Raw genomic sequence first — 10,174 nt, forward strand, 5'->3', positions numbered from 1 at the left:
CAGATGCAAGAGATTGCTCAAAAAGTTTGAAAAGGTAAATTGCGATACAATTTTTAATATTCTTAAGGTGTGTGGAGGTGGCATTGTCAACTCCAAAAGACGAAGATGTTTTAAGTTATCAATCAACTTTGCAATTCCGTCATAGTCAATTACACGAGGATCTATAGACAAAAAGTTATAATTAGGGTACACAGGTTGGAAGCAATCATTATCGACACAAAACGCTTTTAGAAAATGTCATTTAAAATGGAGGCACAATAGTCCTTTAGAATAACAACGCCATTATTAGTGAGCGAAATATCATTCGTTTTGTTATGAAGATGCTGATAAATATATCACAGAGAGCCCAAGCTCTCCCCTTTTTCTCAATCCAAAAAATGAATCTGAGGTGTACAAAATATTCATGCGACTCAACAATAGTAACAGTCGTGATATTAGCGATTTTCGAATGAAACCAGTCCAGCTTGTCATTTACATAATAAACCGTACCTCACACATATATTTAACCTCAGCTTGGCTTCCGGTGAGTTCCCCGCAAATATGAAACCTGCCAAAGTTACTGTGATTCACAAAGGAGTTGATGTGAACCTAATGACCAACTATAGACCAATATCCATCCTGCAAATTTTTTCTAAGGGACTAGAAACACATGTCAAAACTAGCGTAGAAAGTTTCCTTCAACGACATGAAATAATAACGGACGCCCAATTTGGTTTTAGAAAGGGAAGGCCCACAAAGTCAGCGCTCATACTCCAGAAAAAAATAGATATAAATAACATTCAAAACAAGCTTTTAACACTAGGTATTTGTATTGATCTTAGTAAGGCGTTTGACAGCCTCAATCATTAAATACTTCTTGATGAATTAAAGTGTTATGAAATGCGTGGTCAAGCACTCGCGCTCTTCGATTCTTATCTCTCCAATCGACAGCAGTGTGTCCAGCATCGACGGGCGATGTTCTGCCCTCGAAGCCGTAGCTTCCGGCATGCCTCAGGGTAGCATACTGGGCCCTCTGCTCTTTAACATTTTTATAAACCACGTGGTAAAGGTCAGTACTCTTGCGCAGATTGCCAACGACAACAGCCTATCTGTGCCGGGCGTAGACGCAGAAAGCCTAGTTATTAAGGGGAACGATATTCTCGCGCAATGTGGCAGATTGTCTGAGGTAAATTGCTTTACAATTAAAGTAAACAAAACTAAGGCACCCGTATTTCGGTCGTTGAATAAACACGCCCCCTTCACTAAATCCCTTACCTTAAGTGGTACAGTAATCGATATAGTTAAGCACCACACAACGCTGGGCGTAATTTTCTCTGAGCATCTGTCGTGGGATCGCCATATTGATAATTTGGTCCGCAGGTTGTGCAGAGTCATTGGCGTTATTAGAAGATGCCGCACTATATTGCCTGTTAATATTAAACTCACTATGTTTGATGCCCTTTTCAGGTCTCATATAAATTACTCTAACCTCGTGTGGGGTAAAACAACAACTTCGAATTTAAACAAAATACTGTTACTTCAAGAAAAGATACTACGCATCATCGCGGATGTACATTACCTATACCACACTAAACCGCTGTTCCAAAAAATCAAGATTATTGGCACAAATATGCACCTGTATCGCCTTTTGTATGCTGTCCTTTGCGGAACAAATGAATTCAATGAATTTTTTTTGAGAACCTCGGACTTGAATAAAAAAGAAATCTCGATCAGTATGCGCTGCTCTCACATATGGTATGTTCCCCACTTCCGCACAAATCATGCTTTACAATCCCTTCGCCATATGTTACCTACTCTTCTCAACAGGTACCATCTAGGAAACATAGATATATACTCGCTTACCACAGCTGAATCGTATGTGTGTTTTATCTATCACGGATGTCTCTTTATGACATTTTTCTTTTTCTCACTTTTGCATAATATACTTGCTGCCGAACGTTCCTTCGCTCTCACTTCTTTACTCTGTTTATTTTTACTTAAGTATATGCGTAGTTGGTAAAGAGGAGCTCTATATGCTGTATAACGAGGCCTTTTAATGTATAACACTTTTCAGCCAGATTGCTATGCTTGTTTTGCTTTAGGGGCCCAGACCCAGTCAAGTTACCATATGGTAGCTTTTTGTCTGGAGGCCTGCCACATTAAATTTCTGGAAATCAAGATGTTATTTCCTTTCATTTCAATCACAGACTTCTGCAATGTATCGGAGTCGTCAGTCTGCATCAAAGAGCTACTGAAAGCGAGGGCTATCAAGAGTGTGACACGTTTCCTGTCTTGGGAACAATATGAGCACAGTATAACGTAACATCAAAAAGAAACAATTTATATGAGCCAATCTTTCAACGCTTACCACAGGGAACGAAACCTGCACAAGCAGTTGCGCGAACGCGTTGAGAATATTATAATAGAGCGAATTCCTACCCTCGGTTAGGATCTCGGTTCTGCATCCACCACGGTACATTATTTTCATCAGATGGAGTAAATGAAACCTCTTTCTCAAGGTTATTGTTAAACATCGCAATCATTTGAGCAAGAGCTCTGAGAAATGACACTGCGAACAGAGACGGACGAGGAGTGTCGTCTGTTTCTGCACCAACTCTGATCTGTCTCCGGAGCCGGTGCAAGGTTTTCAGGAACTGAGTCTGAACTCGTCCAGAACTGGGATGAATCAAACGTGCTAGGGCAGCGGCCGTGAAACTTCCGGTTGAATGGAATGTGCCACTGCTGACCTAGTTCAGCCATTTCAGGCGTATCAAAGATACATAATGTGTGCATGTGCATCCTTTCTTAATGTCTTTCTCTTTGCAAAAAATTAATTTGACATTCGGTAATTATACGATGAGTGTTCACAATCTTGCAGTTTTTGGAATGCCGAGTAATTCAGTATCCGTATCTATAATACTTTATTGCTGCACTTGTGAAGACTGCTGTATCTGTTTCTGTATTTTATCCTCGCAGTACATGTATTTCAGTATTTGCATTCCGGAGTAGGTTTTCGAGTATATCGTCTCAGCCCTGGCTATCTTTTTTCCTGGTTCGCAGCTTCTATATAGCATATAGATGATCTTCGTCCCACATTCCGAGTGCTAGAACGCGATTTCAAGTGGCAGACTACCTTAAAATACGAAGCAAGCACCCACTCAATATTTGCGGATAATCACAACAAATTGATAGGTGGATGCTTGTCAGGTCATCGCAGTAACATGTGTATGTGTACTATGCACATTTGTTTTACATGTTACAAAATTTGGAGGTGGGCGCTTGAAATGGGCGGATGCTCTCTATTCTACGGAGATCTGAACACCAGAACAGCAAGCACTATCATCATTCTTGATCCCAAGTATACATGGTTTGAACTTTCAATGTTTTTTTTTTTGCATTAATAGGCATGGCGATTGTGGGATTTTGCTAGCTACCAACACAGGTACCGATAGAGTAATCAAAGGGTTGTCTCAACAGCGGCGACATCTCAAAGGAGCCGTCAAACCTAGTAGCGCGGTCCCCACATCTCCGCGGCAATGTAGACGACGTTTAGGGCTACATTACCGCGGGTCGGTTCGATTAATTACCTCCGTCGGTGCCAATGATCATCTACCTTGTCTCACTCTTTCGAATATAGCGGAAGAGAAGACACACGTACCAGAGTAAGGACAGAGTCCAAGAGCATTTATTAGAACATTCTTAAAATGAACTAATGTGTCCCCATCCAAAACGCCCCCCGCGCCGGCAAGGTAAGAAAAGGTCTTTACCTGGCCAGACGCGGGGTTCCGGAGAGCCAAGACCGGGGAAGCATCGGAGAAGTCGCCGACACACGTCCTATCTCTTTCGTGGTCACCCGGACGAGTCCCTTTCCCCAAAGGGGGAAAACAAGAGGCGAAACCTCCTCGCCTGTCAGCAGTGATCCGCATCCGAGCGGGGGAACGGAAATCGGTCCCCCCGGGAGAGAGTGAGAGGAGGGCCCCCCAAGCCAGGCGGCCCTCCGCCTCACGAACAGGTCGGAGCTCACGGCGAAGGCGGCCGAGCGTTCCGACCCGCGGCCGTTATCGCAGCCATCGGGGAAGGGAGACGAGAGGAATCCCCACATCCCCCCTCCTTCAAACGGTAGGTGGGTCTCAATAAAGAATAAAGGAGGCCCACCTGCTCTCATAAATAATATATCTCTCTGTGCACCCCCAACAAATACACGCGACACCCAGCGCGCGTCTTCACAGTGTCCGCCGTCAACAGCTGGCTCGCAGGACCGAAGACCCGGGAAGTTCAAGTTCCAAGCACTTGACAGTCGTCGCCGCAGCACCGCAGAGCATCACAGGCACCGTGCTGACGCCGCTGGACCCAGGTGTCGCGACGAGCTGGCGTGCAGTGGGGGGCAGTCAGGCGGTCGTGAAGGCGGCAGCACCAAAAAGGCCAACGGCCGCCGCCCACCTGGGGAGACCAGCTGGGGAAGCCCCTGACATGCCGCCCGGGGGGTTCGGCGCCATCTTGGCTGCAGTGGGCTGGTGAAGGGGGGTGGACGACCTCGGAGCAGACCTGCGAAGTCGTAATGCGCCAGCAGCCAACACGACCAGAGCCGGCCGTAGACCTCCCCAAAGGGAAGAAAGGGCGCCGCAGCCTCCAAACGATGGGGCGCGCGCAACCGTCGCACGCCTGCCGGGCCGCAAAGGCGGCAGAAACGGGCGGGAGCAAACGACAAACAAAACCCCAAAAAAGGTGACCAGTTTGTCAACGGTGACAGGAACATGCCAGAGGGACCCGATTCGACACCGGAAGAAGAAGCCATAAAAAGGGGCCCCTCCGTTCGAAAACGTATCCACATACCAAGCAAACTAATTGAGTTCACTTAATGTAGACACCGGGGAGAGAGGTTTTAGGAAAAACGCCGAGTTCTTAATCCTTTGCGCAGGCAGCTAACACAGAGGCTGCCTAGAATACCCGGTTTTATAGTTACCAGAAGAGTCCGTTGACTATAAGTGGTTAAAAACATATAACAGTCTGTAGCTGGCCCGTCTTCTGAAGTCGAGGTAAAGGGATACGGGGTCTTCGAAGGGGCGGATAGAAAGAAACCGCCATGCAGGCGCGTCTGTGAGCGGGGAAGATGCAAGTTCCCGCGCAAAATATCCGCCATCTCGCTCCCCACGGAGGAAGACAAAAGGGGCCGCATCTCACACGCTCAAACTTGCCAGCTTCGCCAAATATTTGAGCTAGCTAGCTTACCGAGGCTAGAAAAACATGTTTTGCACTCGATACGGCTCGATCAAAGGCTCACAACGGTGCGGACCCTTCTTTTGAGGCAAGGCCAGGTTTCAGAGCAACGTAACTGCTGAGAGTCTTAGAGTCACTTTTTCACCTGGCTTACGCGAGTCTGACAGATATCGCCAAAGGGCGCTCTGACTACATGGCGCCCGAGTTTCAGAGCAACATAACCTCCGAAAGTCTTAGATTCACTCGTCCACCCAGATACTGTCACAGTGTGCCTCAGACCGCATAGCGCCACCACCATGAACGCAAAACTAGTGTCGTTCTTGGAAAACAAAAACAGGCTGCAGGAGTACGTTGGCATCAAGCAGATACAAATCTTTCCCAAAGAAAACCCTCCGCGCCCACTGCAATACCAGCAGTGAATACAGCGCGCGCGTCAACAGTGTGCAAACTGCTTCTGGACGCCGGCGGTTTCGCGGCCCGGCTCCCGGAGCCCGTCAGTAGCAGTACCGGCTACTTATCGACGTTATTGGCAGGCGTACTGTCCGACTCTAAATAAGTGTCCGCTACTACTCCGAGTAAAAGAAAACGCGAATATTTACATTCCCAGACTGCACTGCTGATCCTTCGTTACTCTTTTCTACCAAGCCTCGCTCGCCGCCGGACATAAAAGTCCATTCGATTCTCAAAAATATCCTCAAAACTTCTATATACATTTCCCAGGACAAGTTGTTGGTGGCGCGCAAGGAACACAAATACACACAGGTGAAAGGCAGCGCGAGTCCGTAGTTGAAGGGCAGGTCGACGAGAATGCCTTTTCGTGTCGTCCAGGGAGGATGGCTGAGGCTCCGGAAAAACCAGTGCTCGGTCTTGAAGAATGGTTGTCAGGCTTACGATTTTGTCCACTCCGGACTCACTCGCCCTAGTACAGCTGCACATACAAACGCCGGTTTTATTACGGATTTTATACCAAAAACAAAAAAAGAAAAGGTGCTCTCATGCAACACCGCCAATACCCGGTGAGATGTCAAGAACATGAGTATAACAAGTCCAGCTGCTGGCGAAATATTTCAAGTTTTCTCCAATAAGGAGGCCCAGTGACACGTAAACAGCACAACTCTCGATCGGACATGGGTTGTTCATTTTAATACAGAAATCAAGTCCGTACTAACAATACATCACTTCCTTGTATAAAAAAACGCTGCAACATCACGCCTCGAAATCATGTACATATTTTATATTTCGGTTTAACAATCCTTTCCCTTGCAATATTTTGTAATAATTTTTAACCCATCCCCCAGTAGTCGTTTCTGCTCATCTCAAGCCTCACATATTTAGAGTACTTTACTCAGGATTTTTGAGATCTCTGCTTACCCGCAGAGGTATATGCATGCATAAATTGTTCAGCAAAATTCTTAACGGTGACTAAACCTTGTAAATGTATTCCTGAGTGATTTTGTTTTATTCGTCGTTGTTTACATCAAGGAGAATTGTTGCAGGAAACAGCGAATTCGAGGTCATTTCCTGCGGCACAGGCGAAGACCAAAGTGCTCTTCTGGGTTTGTTTCTGGGCTACACTTGGGAAACGAAGATAAAAATATCTCTTCAAATTTAGCCTTCCCCTTTCAATCTGCCATTCCTACACGCGACCTCGAAGAACAGGTAGAGAATGAAAATGAACCATTAAAGACTTTGTTTTTCCGGTCTCAATTGTTGAATATTTATTAGGTTGTTGACATATTTCCTATTGCATATAGTCACGTGTATGGCATAGCTCTCATATTTGCGCATGGCTATCCAGCTTAGAATATAAAGTCAGTACCAAGGACGCCAGCAAAAAACAAAAATACGAAGTGCGGATAAGCGGAATTTCCTCCCGGAGGTGAAAAGAGCGCTGAGCGAGATGTTATGACCCAAAGCGTTTCTCGATCGAGATAAAAGAAGAATATAATTATATAACGTTACTGCGAAACAATGCTTAAGGTTGAGATCTAACGTGTCGAAAATGCTCGGATACGGTGTCAACATTTTTGGAACAGGTCAGCCTATGAAAGTGCGGGCCGTAGCAGAAGGAGGAGAGACTTTTGATTGCAAGGTTGGCATTGACCTCGCGTGAGTAAAATGCTGTATGACGCACAAGTGAATTGAAATTCTTGAAGGTTTCTATCAGTCAGCGCGACATGATAACATTCGCGTAAAAAATAGCTCCTACCAGTCTCACATGAAGCTGCCTCGGACAAATTGACTGCTTCGTTATAATTTCTATATCAAGCTCATCGAGTGACAGTTCTGTTATATTGTATTGGCAATCATCAAACCTGATTTATCGCACATGCTTTGACTATGACTGAAGAGCATCGTAACGTCGTTTCCCATGTCAAGTCGGGATGCAAATTTACTCTCTGTAGTTGCATATGCACAAACTGCGATATCACAGAAGCAGGACACGTCGGATATGTGAAAGCGCCGTTTTAGAGAGTCTAGCCTTTCGTGGTAACAAAGAAAAGCCAAGTGATATCCTATTTCTTTGACCTCTTGCAATTTAAGAAGGTAAACGTAAAGGAAGTCAGCGCAATTTGTCTCGAACTGGTTGGCAAGAAAAAAACACATTCCCTTCTTAGAAGGATCAGGTTGTGGCACCGTAACTCGTCATATTAGGTAATGCACGCAAATATTTCTTCCTGTTAGTTTCACCACTTCTCAAGTTGTGAAGATGACCATTTGTCATATTGTGTATCCGGACCTTTCTATCAAGGGGGTAGCGGTCTTCTCTCCAACATGTATCACATGCTGTCGCCACTTTTTAAGAAAGAAGGGGGCGTGTACCTCTGTCGAAAACACGTAACCCCCGCCATAGATATGGCACATCCTCTCACGAAGGGCTCTTCGCCGCGGGACGCCGTTAAAAAGGGAATCGGTCATTTTTATCGAAGCACGAGAGAGGAACTTCTGCAAAGCTTTCGAGTGGTGGGACCCATAATAGAAAGCTGACCTCCATTGCTCGCTCAGAATGCGAACGGCACAAAAAGGCAAAGGTCGGGGACTTTCTTGAGACGTAGGATGATGCGATACATTTTTACATTGCTTTAACGATCCTGTTTATGCACCACCGACGAATGCGATTTTTTCTAGCTAACTTCTACATCGTTTGCCCTCGATAAATCTGACGATCTCGAGATTTTTTTCGGTGCCGCTACAACGTCAATCTCAGGTTACAGAATTTCGCGTTCCCTCTTTGGGTCCTGACTCTTGCAATCTGCTATTAAGCTTCCTCCATATTTAACCGAAAATCGAGGGAGCCAATGGCAATCCCGCAAGCACCGCCGCAACCGACGGGACGATCACACACGACAATGGCATACCCATTCGGTGTCTTGGAAGCTCACTCTTTAAATACGTGATGCTTTATCTCAACCAAACGCTCGTAAGCCAATACGAAAACAGCTTTTACTGCTCTTCTCTGGATATTGTGTTTAGCGCAACTCGAACAAGCAGCGATTATGCCCTTCCGTGATGCTTTACGAAAATGACCCTCTGAATACCTCGGAGAGGTTAGCCATTCCGGCCAAAGCCAAATGTCTCGCAGCTTGTTTCAAGTGTACCGTAGGCACGACCCTGTACAATCTGTACGCGCCATACTTTGCAAAGTTTTCTCTGCAAAAGAGACTTCTTCTAAAAGGCATTGTCATTCGCCTAGAGTGCGACAAAATACGACAGATTTCCGACTCTTGGCAGCACCGACTGGTAAAACAAAAACAAGATGTACAACTTTCTCGTCTCGTTGAGTACATTCGACGTGTACATGTGGTGCTCGTGGGAACTGAGAGACGGGTGCTGTCCTTGCTTTGAACCTACCTACTTCGAGGCTTACAGATCAAGTCTAGGATCTTTTCCGTGGGCACATCGTTCTGGACGATCTCTCATCCTCATTGGGAACCGTTCAAGCTCGTAGTCGCCTTCTTCAAGAGCGAAGCTTTCGAGGGAACTTAGGAACACAATCCCTTTGAATTTGACCACTTCATTCTGAAATTCGTCTTTCTGAAAGTTGGCGGCTCACAAAAGAATGACATTTTGATTTGAGTCAAAATTTTTATATGAAGGCATATTGTCACGGGTGTTGACTAATAAACAAGAAATAAACAGGAATAAATAAACGTTTAATGTGGCGAACTTGTGCCAAAAATAAAAGGGTGCAAAAGATAATAACAGAGCGTCGCGGGCGTCGAAGTCGGCGTAGCAGCAGAGTCGAACGCTGGGGCGAAACTGACTGCAGATCGCCACGCGGAGTCCTTTATGTACACGTGTGGGGTTCTGGAATAATCGGCATAGAGGGTTCGGCGTGTAGAATATTCTGATCTCGAACAAGCCCCCCCTGTGGCGACGAGGTTTCCTTGGAGATTGCGGTGACCACCGCTGGCGCCTGAAGCTCCTCGACGTGGCCCACGGTGGTACCCTTCGTTAGGTGCTGCGGCTCCTCTCGAAAGTTTGTCACAAGAACAGTTGTACGTCTTTCTTGGAGATCCGTTACGCCTCTTGCGACACCAATTCTTTTTTCCAAAAGCAGTTGGACGCTGCCTTCCAGAAGAGCTTCACCGTGCATGGCTGCGTCGGTTATAACGGTAACGAAGACACTCGACCGCGGCGGTAGGTCCACATGGTCTGCGATAACTCGGATCGCGGTCGATGTCGTGTTAGTCTCCACCAGCGCTAAAACAGGTTTTCGCAGCGTCAACTGGTTTGCCCCGAGGTCGATGACGGCGCCATACTCCTAGAGAAAGTCCATTCCCAGGATAACGTCCCTCGAACAGTCTTGCAGAACGACGAACTTCACAGGGCACGTTTCACCGTGGATCTTGACGCGAGCAGTGCATCTCCCGACTGGCGCGATGAGATGTCCTCCGGCGGTTCGTATTTGGGATCCATCTCACGGCGTCATGACTTTTCGCAGGGGGCGAGAGAGCCTCTCACTCAAGACTGAGTA

At 46.3% G+C, this 10,174-nt stretch overlaps 1 protein-coding gene across 1 annotated transcript; it reads left to right on the plus strand.

Annotated features, from left to right (window-relative positions):
* Window positions 1–1,276: 1,276 nt before the first annotated feature.
* Window positions 1,277–1,999, plus strand: LOC115332017 (the record flags this gene model as incomplete). The annotated part of the gene is made up of 1 exon (XM_029994288.2): window positions 1,277–1,999. A coding segment is annotated over one exon (723 nt), but the record flags the coding sequence as incomplete, so codon positions are not given.
* Window positions 2,000–10,174: the final 8,175 nt, after the last annotated feature.

The sequence above is a fragment of the Ixodes scapularis genome, unplaced genomic scaffold, assembly GCF_016920785.2.
Source record: "Ixodes scapularis isolate PalLabHiFi unplaced genomic scaffold, ASM1692078v2 PGA_scaffold8__174_contigs__length_109621045, whole genome shotgun sequence".
NCBI lineage: Eukaryota > Metazoa > Arthropoda > Arachnida > Ixodida > Ixodidae > Ixodes > Ixodes scapularis.